The following is a 19,636-nucleotide window of genomic DNA, read 5'->3' as shown; positions in this document are numbered from 1 at the left end:
TATACTCTGGACTTCCCAGTATGGTGAAGGAGAAGTAGGCGTTTTTTTGACACCTGCCTTTTTTCTCATCTGAAAGAATGCCCCTGCCATTGTCAGAGAATAAGACTGGAGGCACAAATCAAATAATGATGGATCACAGACCAGCTTCTGTTCAGTAGAAAAGATACGGTTTAAGATGACAGAATGGGGATGGAGTTGGACAAGCCTGGGCTCCAATCACAGATTTAGCATTTAAGTAGCTATCTGAACTTGCTGAACTTCTGTGAGCCCATTTCTCATCTGTAGAGTGGAGATAGTACCTAACATGTTTGTTACGAGAATTAAGTGACACAGTATACACAAAGAGCCAGCCCAACACCAGACACACAGACTCCATGAACATACCACATGAACTTTTTCCAGCCCTTTGCTTCATGGCTCATGAAAAACTGACAATTACTTTTTGTGCTTTATAGAAAGCTTTCAATCACTCCAGGAACATCAGAAAATAAACACAGGCCAAAATACATAAAGTCAAGATAAATAACCAGCATATGAAAAAATGTAAACAAAAAAATGGAAAATCAAGTCTCTAGAAGATAAAGAATGGATACTTTTAAACAATACCTCTTAGGGGAAATAATGGAAACAAACCAATTTTAACACACTTAATGAAAATCGGGCACTGTACCATCAGAGAAATGGTATTTCACTCTGAAACTGTACACAGTAAAAATTTACAAATTCAGCTCTTCTAATAACTAGGAGAGAGTACAGCTAAGTTCTACTTAAACCATCCCTAAAGAATCTGCTAAGTTAGCTGCTTCAAATTCTTCGGAACAAAGAGGACTGTAGATAGATAAATAAAATATGGGAGGATATTTAAACCACTGTGTAATCGTTTCAAATAATTCCAAAGCACTACTTACATTATTATCAAAATATTTATTAGAATTTGTCCCTTATAGAATCTCTATTAGCAACAACGTGATCTTTATTTCAGGTTTCCATATGTACAATAAATTTAGGAAAATTTATTTCCTAAATTCCATCTTCCCCTCATATTTTCACTCCAAAAAGAGGAAACTGTTCAAGCATCAAGTTCATTGTCTAATTCTCACCCGGTTCAGTGACTGAACATGCCTGCCAAAGTGCAGGCGCTCAACAGAGGACAGCTTCCATGGCACTTACTGAAAGGCAGCAAGTCAAAATTACTCGTGAATCAGGGGCAAACAAACACAAATCTAAACCCTCCTTCCTTTCTCTATCTTCTTTTTAAAAGTCCTATAATAAACATGTATCACGTATGCAATAAGAAAAAGAGAAAGTAAGAAAAAGAGAGGAGAGAGGGAAAGTGCAGGAGAGAAGACGGACAAAGGAACCTTACGGGTTTTCTCCCAAGTTAGCCCATTCTAATGGATGAGTCCATCTCTGCCCCTCAGGGGGAAAGACTAAAGAAAAAAGACTTTTAAGCTAATGACCACTCTGCTTCCAACCATGAAACTAACTCTATTATCTTATGCCACTGTACAGATTTCTAGTCAAAATCACAGCTGTTTGCTCTGTCAAAGCAGAAAGAATAAAATGCATATGGAGGAAGAGGCAGGACAGACTTTAGACAAGAAAACATTTCTTTATTTCCTTATCCAAAAGGGTAGGGGGAAATCATGTCAGGGGAATGAATTCAGTGAATATTTCCTTTCTGTGAATAGGTGAAAGATTGAATCTGTAAATATTTTTAATATATTCTTGTTTCTTCATAGTATTCTAAATAAGTGAGGTTTAAGTATTAAAGGCATTCCACCCTATTCAGAGACAGCAGAGTTAAACACAGAAAATAGCAACTGTAGCAACTATCAATGAGGCATACACCCATGAGACAAGAACACCGTGCCATCACAACCAGTGTTCATCTGATAAAGGCTTGCCACTGAACACAGGAAGGGGTGAGGGGGTGGTATGTCCTTTGCATAACACTTAATATGAATATGTATCTCTTAACCATATATTTCAGTTGCTTATAAACATCAATAAGGGAAAATGTTAATGTCTGTCCATGATACATGGTATCTAACAAATAATTCTTGAGACAGAAATATTCAATGATACCTTTTTCAGGTCTTCTTTGGAAAACTTTTCATAAGTGTTATGTTCCAGATAGGCAATGTGCTCTGCATTATTGGTACCAAATCCTATAGTTTTTCCTTTTTTATTTCCAGATGGTTCATAAGGGTGATGCAGAAGGTCATAATGAAGCATTGTGATCATTTCTTTTTTGATTAGTTCTTCACTTTTCTGTAAATCTGTCAGAGGTGGTTCTACATTTAAGGGTCTTAGAATAGTTTCATTTACCTAAAATTTTAAAACAAGTACAATTATTAAACATGTCACTGCAACATACTAATGTTATTAGTTCTACTAGCATGAATTAAATACAGGCACACCTTATTTTACTGGGCTTCACTTTACTGTGATTTGCAGGCAGTGTGTTTTTTTACAAACTGTAAGGCTGTGGCAGCGCTGCGTTGAGCAAGTCTATTGGCACCATTTTTCCAACAGCATTTGCTCATTTTGTGTCTGTGTCACATTCTGGTAATTCTTGCAATATTTCAAACTTTTTCATTACTATTCTATTTGTTATGGTGAGCTGTGATCTTTAATGTTACTACTGGAAAAAGATTACGACTCAGGCTCAGAAACTTAGATGATAATTAGCATTTTTTAGCTATCAAGTACTTTATAAGTTACATACTTTTTTTTTAGACACACTACTACTACACACTTAAAAGACTACAGTTTAGTGTAAACATAACTTTTACATGCACAAGGAAACCAAACAATTTGTGTGACTCGCTTTATTGCATGACATTCTCTTTACTACAGCGGCCTGGAACCAAACCTGCAATATCTCCGATGTATGCCTAAAGCAGTTTTACATTTTCAAAAGAAATTATTTTCCTTTTTTCTTCAAAATTCTTATTTGGGGACTTCCCTGGTGGCTCAGTGGTTAAGAATCCGCCTGCCAATGTAGGGGACACGGGTTTGAGCCCTGGTCCAGGGAAATCCCACAGGCCACAGAGCAACTAAGCCCATGCACAACTCCTGAGCCTGTGCTCTAGAGCCTGCAAGCCACAACTACTGAAGCCCGTGCACCTAGAGCCCATGCTCCGCAACAAGAGAAGCCACCACAATGAGAAGCCGGCGCACCACAACGAAGAGTAGCCCCCGCTAGCTGCAGCTAGAGAAAGCCCACATGCATCAGCGAAGACCCAATGCAGCCAATCAATCAATCAATCAATCAATTTATTTTTAAAATTCGTATCTGTACCAGTGAAGCATTTCAAAGATTGGATCTGGGAACTGCTTTACTATATTCCAGAAAGTAGATGAAATGTCGTTTTATAGACTTTATAATATAAAAAACATCAATCACATAAAAAGAAACTTAAAACTTCCTAAGCCAGAAATTCTAATACTTACTTCTGATGGTCTTGGCAGATCTTTCTGGACAGCTTTGTGCATTCGTTTCATTTCCTTTACACGCTCTGCATCTCGTATGGCCTAAAAAATTATTTTAAAAACCATTTTTGCAGCTATACAGTATTTGACACATTTCAGTAAAGCTGAAAACACTTTAGTCTATAAGAATATGTTATGTTCAAGAGCTAAAGCTGTAGGAATCTGTGTTAAGTTTGTAGAAAGGCAATATAAGGCCACTAAAATTAATCAGCCTATTCATTCTCCTATTACAGTAGAAACTAAGAACTTCCAACGTCTACCAGGAGCATTCTCCAGATTTACATGGCTCCCTCCATCAGATAATCATTCTTTTCTTGTCTAAATCAAATCCTAAATGTAGAGGGGATGCTTCCAATTATCCCTCCTGCAACACAACCTTTCCCTTCCACCTCAAAAGCTACTGATTTTTAATTTAAAAAGCCCGCCAATGAATGTGTTGTTTCCTGATTCTTAAATTATGAATAATGTGGGTTAACACATTAGAACTTCAAACCAGTTCTGAGAGTAAATGTAACTCAAAATAGCTAAGAGAACTAAACACATAAAGTATTATCATCTATTCCCCACCAAAAAGCACATTCACGTGGTTTCCCTCTAAAACGATTTCCATTGATGCCATTCTCACTCCAACCCCGGGAAATTATTCAATTTCTAAAACCATCCTGAAATGGACTGCAGCAAGAATGTCTGAAGTGGGTCACATGATCTCAGTTTTAGTTCAAGTTTCACCAGTTTCCAGCCACAAGACCTGAGAAAGTTAATTTAATTCACCTGAGCCTGTTTCCTCATTTCTAAAAGGAAGCTGACACCTATCCTACTTACATCACCTGATTGTTATGCACAAATGAGAAAGTAATTAACTAGAAGATATATTAGTACAAGGTGTTACTAATTTTACTCTGACCCAGGCTACATATCCAAAGCCACATTTTTTATTAGTTTACACTGATGAAAAACCATTTACTCAACCAATCCAAGATGTACTTGTTTTTAAGACTGATAATAACATCTTTTCTTGGCTAGAGTGAAAGCAATGTCTAAAAGACTACTTATATGTATTTTAAAGAAGCATAATGAATTTGACAGAGGATATTTAAATGGCTATCCATATAATTATACATTTTAAGAATACCTATCAAGATATTCTAAGTATATTATGAACTATGTGAGAGAATATTATTAATGATGTAAGTAATTTTCTGCAGTGTAATTTTTTTAATACTGAAAAAACTTTTAAGTAGAGATCTTGAGACATGTAACAGTCATCACCCACCTGCTTCCGTGCATCCACATCAGCAGCATCTTCAATGTAAGTATCATCTATTTCACGGTCTTCCAGTTCCTTCTCGGCATTTTCTGGTAGAACAATTTCGAAGTCATTCTTAGGGGCAGGAAGGCCCAACAACCCTAAACGGAGGTGTTCACGAGATTCTCTTTCCTGTAGAAAAAAATTGGTCCTTCTCAATTCATACACATTAAAATATGCAACTAATATTGTGTAAGAGTTTCTAAAAAGTAATTAGCTTAATTTTAATTCTAGAAAAATGACCCCTAATTTCAGAGTTGAAACAAGATTTCGTTTAATTTCTATCTCCATTTCTTCCCTACCTTAAGACCAACCATAGGGCTTCCCTGGTGCCGCAGTGGTTAAGAATCCGCCTGCCAATGCAGGGGACACGGGTTCGAGCCCTGGTCTGGGAAGATCCCACATGCCAAGGAGCAACTAAGCCCGTGTGCCGCAACTACTGAGCCTGCGCTCTAGAGCCCACAAGCCACAGCTACTGAAACCCGTGCGCCTAGAGCCTGTGCTCTGCAACGAGAAGCCACTGCAATGAGAAGCCTGTGCACCACAACGAAGAGTAGCCCCTGCTAACCACAACTAGAGAAAAGCCTGCGTGCAGTAACGAAGACCCAACGCAGCCAAAATAAATAAATTAAATAAATAAATTTATGGGAAAAAAATGAAACCTTTAAAACAAAAAAAAGGACAGCTCATAAACTTTGATTTGTGGTCAACAAATTTACTCTGGGATAATCTAACAGAAGTTTTGAGAATTATCTCTGAAGGAGCAAAAAAAAAAAAAAAAGTCCTTTAGGATTTCCATTTAAGGATTTCTGAAATTTAACAGCAAATGAAAAGAACAAGTTCAAAGGTAAATTTGTCCTTGGACTAATAAAACCTAACCTGAAAAGATGCCTGAATTTGTGTGTGTGTTTCTTTTCCATGCAAATACTAGATAATATGAAAGCCAAAGAAAACAATTCATACTTCCCAAGAGAAAGTGCCTGGTACCCAAGTTTTCCCCAGTCCATCCTCAGCTCACTTCTCTCATTCCCCACTGCTCCATTACACGTATGCTAGGTGGAAGGACCAGATGAGCTGCTATGATGCAAACATGCTCCAGGTTCACTCATGTTAACGGCCTCCATCTGGGACAGCCCCCAACCCTCCTCTGAGCATACCTCCTCAATGAAGGTTTTCCTAGTACCCACCCAACAAATGTGATTATTTCTCTGGCCAGCCAAAGCATGTTGGTTTTCCTCAAAGGGCTTATTTTATTCATATATTACAATTATTTTTGGACTTGGTTTAGTACTGCCAATCTCTCCAGAGCATAAACTTCTTGAAGACAAAGGACATCTTTACTCAACTTTAGATTCCCTGAAGTGTCCAGATCCGTGCTTTGCACACATTAGATTCTTCATTTGTTTAATTCTTATGTAGCCACTCAGAGTTGGCATTACCTGATATCAATTTGGGCACTAAAAAAAATTCTCAACTAACCAAATCTATACATGAAGGTAGAATTAATTTGTAAACCAGAAGCAGACCATCACTGGAACTCATTTTTTTAAAAAATCTCACAATGATCTTCTGTGGCATAAATAAGAAGGCGGCTCAACAGTGACGTAATGAAAGCAGTAACGAGCAGAAACAAAACTATAACATGTATAATTAGCTTTCTACATTCACCTTGCAAAACATACAAAAGAAAACTTCACTAAGGTTAGCAACAAACATCAAATTAACGTGGCTTTGAGATCTAGACTGTCCTTCTAAAAGTGTAATGAAAACAGAGGAACCAATGTTCAAAATCTAATTTATGAGGCATTCGAAACTCAAAACATTTTACAGAACTAGGAAAAAAAATTAAATGTACCATTCAAGAAGGTAAAGTATTAATTAGTAAATGATGAAAATTAAAAATCACAAAAGATATAAGGAGCATTACTATCAGCATAATCATTTCTGAAAAATATATTAAGAATAAGAAAAAGTAAGCAATAAGACCGTAAGAATTCCCTTCTCAAACCCTACAAATCACGTTGCTTTTCTGGTGTCCGCAGGTGTACAGAATCTTAAGGTATATGCGATATGCACTGACAAGGGGAAAAATTTTAATTTGGTACCCATGAGATATTTTTTTAAAAACTTTTTTTAAAGAATACTAAAAGGGAATTGACATGTACCATCTGCTTCACATAAGAGGGATCACTGTAGTCTGCCATTCCATCCTCGGGATTAATGTTTAACTTGTCTCGAAGAGGCGTTCTACCCGGGGTGGAGTTAATAACTGGTTTGGGAGTTGTCCCACTCCGGGGAGTCAGCCCTTCAGATCCATGAGAAGGAGTTCTATAAAGACAGAAATTCCAATTAATGAAAGTGCCAATTTTATTTGGATCGTGCTTTCAAATGTTTTTCACATAAATTATTTTACAAGGAAAACAGAAAAGAAATAAAGATTCCAGAAATTCCATCTCCCTACCTGGTTTTTAGTTAGACCTCTAGGTTAAAATAAAGCTTTGGTTCAGCTAACTCAGTGTTTACACACAGTATATTTATTTTAATGACTTCAAATAAAGTCATTACATCTGATATTTTCTTACCTTATTAATAACTAGGTCCACCAAACATTTTTCAACCTTTTTTTTAATAAATTTATTTATTTTTATTTATTTATTTTTGGTTGCATTGGGTCTTCGTTGCTGTGTGCGAGCTTCCTCTAGTTGTGGTGGCTTCTCCTGTTGTAGAGCACGGGCTCTAGGCATGCAGGCTTCAGTAGTTCTGGCACGTGGGCTCAGTAGTTGTGGCTCGTGGGCTCTAGAGCGCTGGCTCAGTAGTTGTGGCGCACGGGCTTAGTTGCTCTGCGGCTTGTGGGATCTTCCTGGACCAGGGATCGAATCCATGTCCCCTGCACTGGCAGGTGGATTCTTAACCACTGTGCCACCAGGGAAGTCCCACAACCTTTTCCTGACACATCAGGGTGGCTGAGAACACACAGTGGGCAGAGAGGTTGGCCACCACACTCAAGATCCCTAATGACTCCTTTTGAGTTCAGTATCTTCAACTTATCATTTGTCTCCTCCCTGCCTGTAGCTGTTGGCTATCACATCACCATCATCATCATAGATGTGCATACCTGAAGTACTTCCTCCCTCTACAGTTTGGAAACCAAACATCAGGCTTTTAGAATCACATCTAAATATGAATAGCTCTGAGTTAGGTCTAAGAAACTCTCTTAGGAATAAAAGCCATAGACTTTGCACCTTATAGTTTAAATGTTCAAAGCCTTTTTTTTTTTTTTTTGGTTGATTACTTCCTGTATCTTGGCTGTGTTCCAGACAGGTGGTGCTGCCAGAGAGTTGTTCCCAGAGGTGAGGTGAGGTGTTACCATATAACACATGGTCCCTGCCCTCAATGAGCTTACAATCTAGTTGAGAAATGAGACACCCACGGGGAAAGAGGGATTAGGCTCTCTTGCAAGCCTTGCAATTAAATATTATATAAGGTTTTAGGGGCCAATGTTTCTTGATCCTGCTGTCATGTGCAACTATAACAGTCTTCATATACTTAACAACCAGTAGGAGGACATATTTTAAAATTAAAAGTAAACCCTAAATATTTCTAACCTTAAAAGCTCAAATTCCATTTTAATACAAATTGCTTCTATAATGTTTGTATCTTAAAAATTCTTCTTTAAAAACAGTATCTTAAAACAAAAGAAGTATAAACAAATACTGAATTCTGAACTCTAGTTAATGATATACACAACTAGGAAGCGTTTACGGTGAAATGGACTAATACCTGCAACTTGGAAATTATTAAAAATAAGATAGATTGATGGATGGATATGTGATTAAAGCAAACACTGTAAAATATTAACTGGAGAATTGGGTGGTGAGTATATGGATGCTTGCTTTACCATTCTTTCAACCTCTCTGAATGTTAGAAATTTTCATAATAAAACGTTGGGGGAAAAGCAACAGTAATACATACATAAAAAGGCTTAGAATTTTTATAAAATTCACCAAATCATCATTAACAATGGATTGATCTGCTCTTTTAAATCAGATTAAAAGTATTCAGAAACGAGGTGATAGCACCAGAAACTCTGAAAAAAAAAAAAGAAGCTCCATTTGGTATTTGACTATTTCCTGGATACTATAATGTTATTTGCTACTATGAGGAGAAATTAAAAAGCAAGTTAAACACTTATTTCCATTCTCTGTCAGCATTTCTAAAGCAAACATGTTGTCCAAGTCCTCGGATTCAAGTTTTTCTAAAGCAGAAAACAGTTATTTATTTACAATACCTGAATGGGGTAGAAAGAACTGTGTTTGGAGTCTGTACAACCTGTCGCTGTGGAGTCACACCTGAGAAGTCGCTCTCGTGCAAAGGGGTATTAAGTCCACCTTTTAATGGGGTGTCCACGTTGGTCAGAGCCATGAGGTTTTGGGCTTCCTGATTAACAAGAAGGTAAAGAAGCATGTTTTAACAGTTTAGACAGGAGAGCAAATTCCTCTCTTCTTGTCCTACTACACAAATCTTGAAACAGGCAGAATTCTTATACATTTTTCTCAATGAAAACCAAGAGAGAAAACGAATACTGAGCTGTGGCAGAGTTCAATACTTCCATTCCTTCTGTCGACCTAACATTAGCATGCCAGAAGTTCTGGAATAGGGCTTCCCTGGTAGTGCAGTGGTTAAGAATCTGCCTGCCAATTCAGGGGATACGGGTTCAAGCCCTGGCCCGGGAAGATCCCACATGCCGCAGAGCAACTAAGCCCATGCACCACAACTACTGAGCCTGCGCCCTAGAGCCCGCGAGCCACAACTACTGAGCCCATGTGCCACAACTACTGAAGCCCGCACACCTAGAGCCCATGCTCCACAACAAGAGAAGCCACCGCAATGAGAAGAAGCCCATGCACCACCATGAAAAGTAGCCCCCCACTTGCTGCAACTAGAGAAAGCCCGCGCGCAGCAATGAAGACCAATGCAACAAATAAATAAATAAATAAGAATTCCCTAATAAATAAGTTATAGGGATGTAATATATAACACAGGGAATACAGCCAATATTTTACAGCAACTTTATATGGAGTATAATCTATAAAAATATCAAATCACTATGTTGTACACCTGAAACCTATTCAATATTGTAAGTCAGCTATACTTCAATAAATAAATAAATACATTTTAAAAGTAAAACAATTTAAAAAGAAATCTCCCCAATAAAACATCCCAGCCAGTTCAGCCCACAGGAAAGTCTGGAGTCAAGGGGTCCTACCCACACCCAAGGAGTGTCTAGTCAGCTTTTAATTGCCCTACCCTTATTCCCTAGATATAGGCAAAGAACAAGATCGAAAGATATTTGAGGGGCTTCCCTGGTGATGCAGTGGTTGAGAGTCTGCCTGCCAGTGCAGGGGACACGGGTTCGAGCCCTGGTCTGGGAGGATCCCACATGCCGCGGAGCAACTGGGCCCGTGAGCCACAGCTGCTGAGCCTGCACATCTGGAGCCTGTGCTCCACAAGAGAGGCCGTGATAGTGAGAGGCCCGCGTACCGCAAAAAAAAAAAAAAAAAAGACTGTGCAGGAAAAAGAAAACTTGTAAAAACAAAAGAAAACCATCATTAATAGCCTCAGAGGAATAAAAAGATATTAATTAAATGAGACATTTAAAAATTGAACACATTTAAAAAAGAGCTCTTAGAAATTAAAAATATGACAGTAGAAATTTTAAAAAAAGATAAAATTCAGAAAATCTCCTAGCAATCAAATCAAAGTCAATTAAGACAGAAAACCAGAGAGTAATAAGTAGCAAAATAAATTAATGAAAGGGAAGAAATTTTTTAATTTTCAAAATAACTTCCCAGAATTGAAGGCCATGAGTCTATAGAATTAAAAGACCCACCCAGTACCTAGCACAGTGGTTAAAAATAGACCCACATCAAGAAACACGCATGTGAAAAAGAGAAGATCATATAAGCTTCCAGAGAAAGAAAAAACCAGGTTTCCTATTAACAACCTCAATGGCACAGGACGTATCAATAGCAACAATGAAAGCCAGAAGACACTGGAGCACTGCCTTCAAAACTGTGAACAAAAACTCTTTCAATCTGGAATTCTATACCCTGTTGTACTATCAATCAGATAAGAGGGTAGGACAGTTATTTACAGATATTCAAGGTCTTAAAAATTCCATCTCCCATGAAACCTTCCTCAGAAAGCTACTGACAGATACACTTCACCAACAAGGGAGTCAACCAAAAATGCCAGAGACATGGGAGCCAAGAAAGAGGAGACACAAGGGATTTTCTAGGGTGACAGTGAAGGGAAAGCAAGAGAACAAGCTGTAACAAGATCTAAAGAGTAATCAGTCCAGACTAGAAAATTCAGAAGTTCTGAGAACGACTTCAAGTGTTGAAAAAGGTAAGAATACCTAAAATGTGACCAGATTACAGGAGATTTACAGTTAGTATAAAGTCCAGAACTGAATTTGTGCTAAGTAATCAGAAAATTTAGCGACTAAATAAAACAAGTATCAATTCAAAGAAAAACAAAATACTGTACAGTAGAGTAATTATAAGGCATTTTGTGGGTCAAGTGCAGTTTGACCCACAGTTTACCTAGTGAATGAATGCAGTTTACGTAGTCATAAGGTAAACCATAAATATGGAGCTAACCAAAATTATGATTAACTATAATGGAAGATGGGAAAATGGAAAGCATGTGTATGCACAGTAGAGGCAGAAGGTGTGAGAGAGCCAGATGTTCAAATCCTTGGTGGAAAAATGCCTAAAACTGAAGAAAAACCAAAATGTAACAAGTGTCTTAGTAGTAAGGTGGTAAAAACAAAGAGCTATCACTGGTACCTCTAGAGAGCAAGCAATGAGGGGCACTGTTTTTCTTACAAAGTCTTGCAGGACTACTTGACTCCTGAATCAGTAGTCAAATTATATTTGACTATTAGAAAATTGAGATGTAAGAATGCTAAAAGACTCAGTAGTATTCCGTTAGGTTTGTCTATTCTCTGGCATGCAGACACCCTAAAGAACACACAGGGCTTCCCTGGTGGCGCAGTGGTTGAGGTCCGCCTGCTGATGCAGGGGACACGGGTTCGTGCCCTAGTCCGGGAAGATCCCACATGCCGTGGAGCGGCTAGGCCTGTGAGCCATGGCTACTGAGCCTGCACGTCCAGAGCCTGTGCTCCGCAACGGGAGAGGCCACAGTAGTGAGAGGCCCGCGTACCGCAAAAAAAAAAAAAAAAAATAGAACACACAGAGCTGTACACCCTATGTGCTAAGGAGAGACAGGGAAATAGTACTGAAGGCAGTCTATGCCAAGCTAAGTACAGAATCACAAGGAAGTTTTAAAAATTACTGACTACACGTGTTTGATTTTTTTTCCAGGACTGCTAGGCAATGTGAAATTTTTAAATGCTATGCTTTACTGACAGGATTTAGCTTCCCTACTACAGAAATCTCTAGCAGTTATGCATTCAGGACTGTTTCAAACTGCTTACCCTAAAACACACAAAACCCTAAAACACACAAATCCTTTATAATACTTTTAAGGATAATAAACAAAGTGAAAGGCTCACTCTACCATATGGCAGCCTACCTGCAGAATTCTGTCCTGGGAAGCTGGTGTTCGTGGTGTTCTCAAAGCGATGCTGTTGTTGGTGACATTGTACTCAGACAAGAGAGTACTGGAAGCCGAGTTTGTTATGCCAGATTCCTCAGCAGTTTGACGTGCAATTTCACTTGCTTGGCCTACTTTTACAACTTCCTGGAGTTCTGCATCTGAAATCTAAAGACACAGTTATCACAGTAGCAATATTTTAACCAAGAATAACACAGCTTAAAACTTCCACATTCCAGAAGATGAATTGCTGAAGCTGTGTGATGAGTACACAGGGGCTCGTTGTAGCACTCTCTTTACTTTTTGTGGGTTTGAAAATTTCCATAATAAAGTTTTTAAAAGTCTTCCCTATTTAACGGGGGGGAGGGGGGCAGAATTCCATATGTGACATAGACTCAAGCTGCAAATACGGAAATTCCTTTTCAGTATTTCCATACTGAAATTCTTTCAAACCAAAATATTTATAAATCAAGAACATAAAATAATAGTGTTTATACAAAGCCATTTATCAATTAGGGGGAGGGTGGGCACTAAAAACCAATTAAAATATCACACAGAGTCCACAAAGCCACCAGATCCCTAAGAAGATCAAAAGGTGTTATCCTTGTAATTTTACCAAACTAAATACCCTAAGAACTAAAAATAAATTACAGGCAAAATCTCAGTTTAAGAAATATAACTACTATGAATGACAGCATCTAACAAAATTATTTTATGTTTATGCCCAAGGATTTTGTACTGATGCAGCCAGGGCACTCATCTGCAGAAAGAAGCTGTTCAAGCCTCCTAAATCCATCCCTCTGCTCCATTTAACTGTCCAATTCTACAAAGCTGTACTCGTCAAAACAAAACAAGAGCTTATTCAAAATCCCCATGTTTCTGACCAACTATAATTCAAAGGAACAGAGCCTATGATGAGCTGAATGAATTTTCTCTTCTCCACAACTCCCATGTTGATTTTCACAGCTACTGTCTCAAAAAGAGAAGGAGGTGTGACACAGCAAAACATTCCCTAAAAGAAAGTGGCCTGAAGTCCACAAGGCCAAATACCACCTTTATCAGCTGCAAAAAAGAGGTCTGGAGCCCTAGCCTACTGAAAAATTGCTAAGAGCTGACAATTACTTACTAAACCATCATATGAGCAGTTCAAGGCCTGATATTTCTTAAAGGTACCAAGCACCCAGCAAAAGCCTGGCACATAGGCCTGCAAACATTTGCTGGATAAATGGTAAGCATATGAGTTCATACAATGAAAAACCTGCTTTTATCAGATTACCTGAGGGGCAGGTAGTACTAGTTTGCTTCTCTTTTTAGTAAATTCAGAAACACCACTAGTTTGAAGAATTGCTGACGGTAAATCAGATTCTTTTTTCCTTTTCAAATGCTGCTTGTCTTTTTTTCTATCTCGTCCTTCTTTTTCACTGTCATGGATCAAGGTGGAGAACAGATTTTTTAAAGTTACATATAGGCAGCAACATTAAACGCCATATAAATAGTCATATGCTCTGAACGAAATAATCCCATTCCTAATAAAATTATGACAAAAAAGACAAAACAATATACATTAAGTTGTTCCCTACACCATTACCTACCCACTATACTCAATGCAGACTTAGAATATCAATAGAATTACTAAGAAAATAAGATATACTAAGTAATTTAAGCACTAAATATTAAAACTATGTAACTATAGGGCTTCCCTGGTGGCGCAGTGGTTGGGAGTCTGCCTGCCGACGCAGGGGACACGGGTTCGTGCCCCGGTCCGGGGGGATCCCACATGCCACAGAGCGGCTGGGCCCGTGAGCCATGGCCGCTGAGCCTGCGCGTCCGGAGCCTGTGCTCCGCAACGGGAGAGGCCACAACAGTGAGAGGCCCGCGTACCACAAAAAACAAATAAATAAAATAAACACCTATGTAGCTATAAAGACTATGATAAGCAAAATGTTACATATAACATGAAAAGAAAAACATAAAACTACTCCTATATTGTGACTATGTTCATGTAAAAATATGTGTGTGCACATAAGAAAATGATGAAGTATACAAAAACGGAAACAATTAAATGAAGGGAACAGAATTAAAACGTGAGTTTTAAAGTTTTCCTTTAAAACTATTCTTCAATTGTTTGCTATGATTTTTTTTAATTCGTAAATTTTTTTAAAGGATATCTAAGTCCTGACAAATGACACCAGAAAGTTGTTAAGTTCTAAAGCCAGGCTCAAGGCCATCTTTTAAAGGACCAGGAATGCCTTCTCCCCCTCTGCATGTCATCCTCTTCTTCCATCTAGTCTACTCCTTCCAAATGACTTTTTCTTCAATCTCTTTATTTGTAAAGGCTACCTAAAGCAAGGTCCTAATTTGAAAAATAAATACAATGGAGTACATCCAAGAAAATCCTGTTTCACAGTGACTGACATCTGTTGTTTACTAACAATTCATGTCAACAGAAATGGAAGGCCATTGGGGGAGTACTAAAAATCTCTGACAATGCTAAAAGGTTCTCCCCACAACATTCAGATATAACAATTTAAAAACTCTAAAAATCCCTAGAAATAAACAAAATCCTCTGTATTCTAAGACATTTTAAAAATATACCTACTAATCGCCATTAAGTGAAAAGACTTAAAAATGCATTGGTAATGTTTTTCCTTTTAATTTCATTTTATGAAAAACAAGAGGGAATTCCCTGGCGGTCCGGTGGTTAGAACTCACCACTTTCACCGCCGGGGCCCAGGTGTGATCCCTAGTCAGGGAACTAAGATTCCACAAAGTCTCATGGCACAGGCAAAAAAACCCCAGAAAAACAAGATAAAATTTTCACTAGAAAAAAAACTAAGAAGCAGCAGACCGGATTTTGACAGACTCCTTCAGGCCATTAGTAAAATAACTAAAGGTACATTTCGTACCTCCCCAAAGGTACATTTCGTAAATGTTAAGACTGTGATTCTGAGTAGACAGTTCACTAAGAGCCAAGCGCTGACATTTCGAGAGCTTCGAACAGTGTCCTGTGCTAAAAGCATTACAGCCAGGGTCACTGGTTTTCTCAGAAAGGTGAATCCATTAAATAAGTAAAAGCATTATGTAAACCACATTGTGCTAACTAAGAAATATCTGGCTCTGACCAGGATAATACTTGGCCCTCCATAAAATTACTACTATACTTTTCCATTTATAAAAACAGAAAGGCAACTTACGATCTCAGCTCCCCATCAAGATCCTGTTGTCTTAACTTTCTGAAATCGGCATCAAGAGCCTGGTAGTTTTCCTCAGAAGTATCATAGAAACCAAGAGCAGGCTTTTTTTCAAATGGGATTTCAGCGTTATAATCAACTCCTCTCTTCTTTTTTCTTTTCTTCTGAATTTCTATGCCAGCTGCTCGAAGTTCTCTTCTCTTTTGGAGGGCAGCAAGACGCCTGAAGAAAGAGAACACAAATCACCTTCAAAATCATACACCACTGGGAAAGGATGGATCACCCATCAGAGTTAAGAAAACTACCCGGTCACTTGGGGAAGAAATATTTATTTAAATCCTCACCTCACACCGTTCACCAAAATCAATTCCAGTTTTGATTTAAAGGTACACACATACACTAGAGCAAAGAGAAAAGCCAGAAGGAACTATAAGTAAATATGTATCCAATCTCTGGATGGGAATATACTCACTTAATATAAATTAAATAAAGGGTGAAAAAAACAGTCAACAGCTTTGAATTTTAAAATTTATATCCCTGTAGCACCATTTTTTAATCATAAAACAATATTAAAAGGCAAATAATAGGAAAAAATTTTGCACTTAGTATTAGGAATGGTTAGATATAAAGAATCTAAGCAAGTTTTTTAAAAATGTACCCAAGGGAAAGGAAGAACAAAAGGAAATAAGCAGTTCACTAAGGGAAAAAAATGCAAATAGCTAAAATGACAGAGTGTACTTTAATAATTAAAGAATCACAAATTAAATCAAGTACCATTTCTACATATCTAATCAACAGTCTTCAATTTTTGCTTTGTTTTAATGGCAAGGGTGCAAACAGTGGACAGTCTCTCACAATGGTAATGAGAAAGTACAGTGGTATAGCTTTCCCCAAAGAGAATTTGGAAATACACATTAATACCCCTAACTTTTTTACATTTTTAACCCAGCAATTTCACTCTTCAGTCTTAGCCTAAGGAAATAAATAGGGACATGTACAAGGCCTTAGCTACAAGACTGGTTACCAAGCACTGTTCAGAAAAGCAGATAAACAGATACAACCTAAACATCCAACAATAACAAATTAGTTAAAATAATTTACAACACAGCTATAAGATAAGATATTATATGGCCATCTAAATAACCTTTAAGAAATCTGTAGGGCCTTACCTTGTGGCACAGTGGTTAAGAATCCGCCTGCCAATGCAGGGGACACGGGTTCGAGCCCTGGCCTGGGAAGATCCCATGCCGCGGAGCAACTAAGCCCGTGTACCACAACTACTGAGCCTGCGCTCTAGAGCCCACGAGCCACAACTACTGAGCCCACATACCACAACTACTGAAGCCCGCACGCCTAGAGCCCGTGCTCTGCAACAAGAAAAGCCACTGCAATGAGAAGCCCGCGCACTGCAACGAAGAGTAGCCCCCGCTCGCCGCAACTAGAGAAAGCCCACGCGCAGCAACAAAGACCCAAAGCAGCCAAAAATAATAAATAAATAAATAGAGATAGATAGATAAATAGAAAGAAATCTATAGATAGATAGATAAATAGAAAGAAATCTGTAAATCTACTCTGACGTGGAAAGATGCTCAAGACACACTGCTGTTTAAAACAATGTTACAAAGTTTACACGTTATGGAGCAACATGTAAAATTATATGCATCTCTATCAGTGAATACGTGCATGGGGAGATGTGAAGCATGTTCACCCGAACAGTAACAGTGATAATCATAGGAGGTTGGAATTTCATTTTTTACTTTTTCCTTTGTACTTTCCCAAGATGCTATAACATTAATGATTCAATGATTAGAAAAGCTATTCAGAATATTAAAGAGGGGAAAAATCAAATTATAAAACAGTATATAGGAGCAATTTCACAAACCCACTCCCCAGCAAAACTGACAAAAATTATTTAAAAAAAAAAGTTAAGTCTCTGGAAGGGATCCTAAATAAAGGAGATACAGCAAATGAAGAAACGTTTATTCAAGAAAATCTACAAAAATTCGATAAGAAAAGTGAGAGCCTGCAGGATTCAAATCAAGACCTACTCCCTCTTCTCTTCCCCCGTCCCAGCTCAGGGAGACAGAAACTCCACTCCACACTTGGTGCAGCCAAGAACACAGGGTTCTCTCTCCCCTCCAGCTCCCTGGCTTTCATTCCAGTAGGGGCAGGACAGCAGCATTTCTCATCCTGCCTCCAGGAAGCCACTGCAGAGGCTAAGTTCAGACAAGAGTGACTGAGAAGGAGGGGCTTCCTTCTTCTGCCCAGGGGCTCTACCTTGGGCACAGTGCTACTGAGAATACTGGAGCCCAACCTGGGCCTGTGGGATGAGGGTCAGGGTTAGGGTCAGGGTTAGGGTCAGGGTTAGGGGACCTGGGGCTGCTGCCTACCCCCACCCCCGACACTGAACACTCAGCTCCTAAAGTGGGTGTGTCACTCAACGAGAAGTACATCAGTGCCCCTGGATAGAACAGAGAATTCCAAACTCTCCCCAAAGAAACTGACTTCATTTGCAAAAGGAAATGGAGACGTTCAGGCCTCAGGGCACTCTCAAAAACAGTAGAAGTCTCCGTGAAAGGCAACTGTGAAGAAACCGACAGATTCTTTGGAGATGCAGCTAAACTGCAGGCCCACTAGTTTGCCAGAGAGAATCTCTTTCAAAAAGTGGGAGAAGCCCTCCTGGGATGAGAACAACTGCCAAACACTGACCTCAGAAATTATCCCTTCAAAGGAGCCAAAGTTTGATTGGAACACTCTGTGGAGCAATTTATGCCTCAAGTCATCGTTGAAAACAATACAGCAATAAACTGGCAATTAGTAGAGTTTAACCGCTGGGTGTAGCCAGGGAAGAAGATGTCAAAGAAAGTCCTGTCAAAACCACCTCATCCCAAGGCGACTGTGGGCACACCCAAGACTGTGTCCCCATGAGGAGCAACATCAGAAGCTTCACATTTCTGGGTGAGGAATGGGGAGAACAGACTTCACTAAAATAATCCAGCTAGTCACTAAAGGAGTAAGTAAGCAAGCAACAGTAACAAGGAGTGGATGGGAGCAACACAGTACCCAGAACTGCTAAAATATATCATCCAAAGTGTCCAGTTCTTAACAAAAAAAGGTGAGACATGCAAAGAAACAGGAAAGCATGACCCACACCAGAAAATAAGCAGGCAACAGAAACTGCCTGTGAGAGCAACCAGATGTCAGCTTTGACAGACTTGTCAAAGGAGACATTACAAGTATGTTCAAAGAACAAAAGGTAAGCACGATTAAAGAAGGAAGGTAGGATGAAAATGTTCATCAAATAGAGAAAATTAACAAAAAGAAATAATTAAAAAGAACCAAATGGGGCTTCCCTGGTGGCGCAGTGGTTGAGAGTCCGCCTGCCGATGCAGGGGACACGGGTTCGTGCCCCGGTCCGGGAGGATCCCACATGCCGCGGAGCAGCTGGGCCGGTAAGCCGTGGCCGCTGAGCCTGCGCGTCCGGAGCCTGTGCTCCACAACGGGAAAGCTGAAACGAAAACTTCACTAGAACAGATTCGAAGTAAAGAATTAGCCAAGATGGAGACAGATGGATAGAGATTATGCAATCCAAAGGAAAGGGGAAAAAAAAAAAAAAAGAATGAAGAAATACGAACAGAGCCTCACAAAAAGGTGGAACACCGTTAAGTGCACAACATATGCACAGTAGGAATATCAAAAGGAAAGAGAAAACGGAGAATAAAACATTAGAAAAAGGAGAACAAAACATTGGCAGAAAATTTCGCAAATTTATTGAAAATCATTAACCTACACATCCAGGAAGCTCAAGGAACTGCAAGTAAGACAAACATTAAGAAATGCACAAACAGAAACATTATATTAAAAATGCTGAAAGACAAAGACAAGGAGAAAATCTTGTAAACAGAGAGAGAAAAACGATTTATCACTTACAAGGGAACCCCAGTAAGATTAACTTCTCATCGAAACAGTCTATACAGTATGATCTAATTTTACACAAATGTTACTGTATGTGTAGTACACA

At 38.8% G+C, this 19,636-nt stretch overlaps 1 protein-coding gene across 2 annotated transcripts in view; it reads right to left on the bottom strand.

Annotated features, from left to right (window-relative positions):
- The window catches only part of CDC5L (cell division cycle 5 like), a 44,119-nt gene that overhangs the window by 16,094 nt on the left and 8,389 nt on the right, over nucleotides 1-19,636 (bottom strand). For both annotated transcript variants that reach the window (XM_082848309.1, XM_082848310.1), the window contains exons 6-13: nucleotides 15,619-15,837; nucleotides 13,701-13,845; nucleotides 12,404-12,592; nucleotides 9,093-9,241; nucleotides 6,970-7,132; nucleotides 4,772-4,936; nucleotides 3,460-3,540; nucleotides 2,089-2,331 (exon numbers count right to left, since the gene is read on the bottom strand). In XM_082848309.1, coding sequence (XP_082704435.1) covers nucleotides 2,089-2,331; nucleotides 3,460-3,540; nucleotides 4,772-4,936; nucleotides 6,970-7,132; nucleotides 9,093-9,241; nucleotides 12,404-12,592; nucleotides 13,701-13,845; nucleotides 15,619-15,837 — 1,354 coding nt within the window. The remainder of the gene's footprint in view (nucleotides 1-2,088; nucleotides 2,332-3,459; nucleotides 3,541-4,771; nucleotides 4,937-6,969; nucleotides 7,133-9,092; nucleotides 9,242-12,403; nucleotides 12,593-13,700; nucleotides 13,846-15,618; nucleotides 15,838-19,636) is intronic.

The sequence above is a fragment of the Leucopleurus acutus genome (genome assembly GCF_964270905.1).
Source record: "Leucopleurus acutus genome assembly, chromosome: 10".
In the NCBI taxonomy this organism is placed as follows: domain Eukaryota; kingdom Metazoa; phylum Chordata; class Mammalia; order Artiodactyla; family Delphinidae; genus Leucopleurus; species Leucopleurus acutus.
The sequence above is the reverse complement of the archived record's forward strand: the minus strand, read 5'-3'. Positions and strand labels throughout refer to the sequence as shown.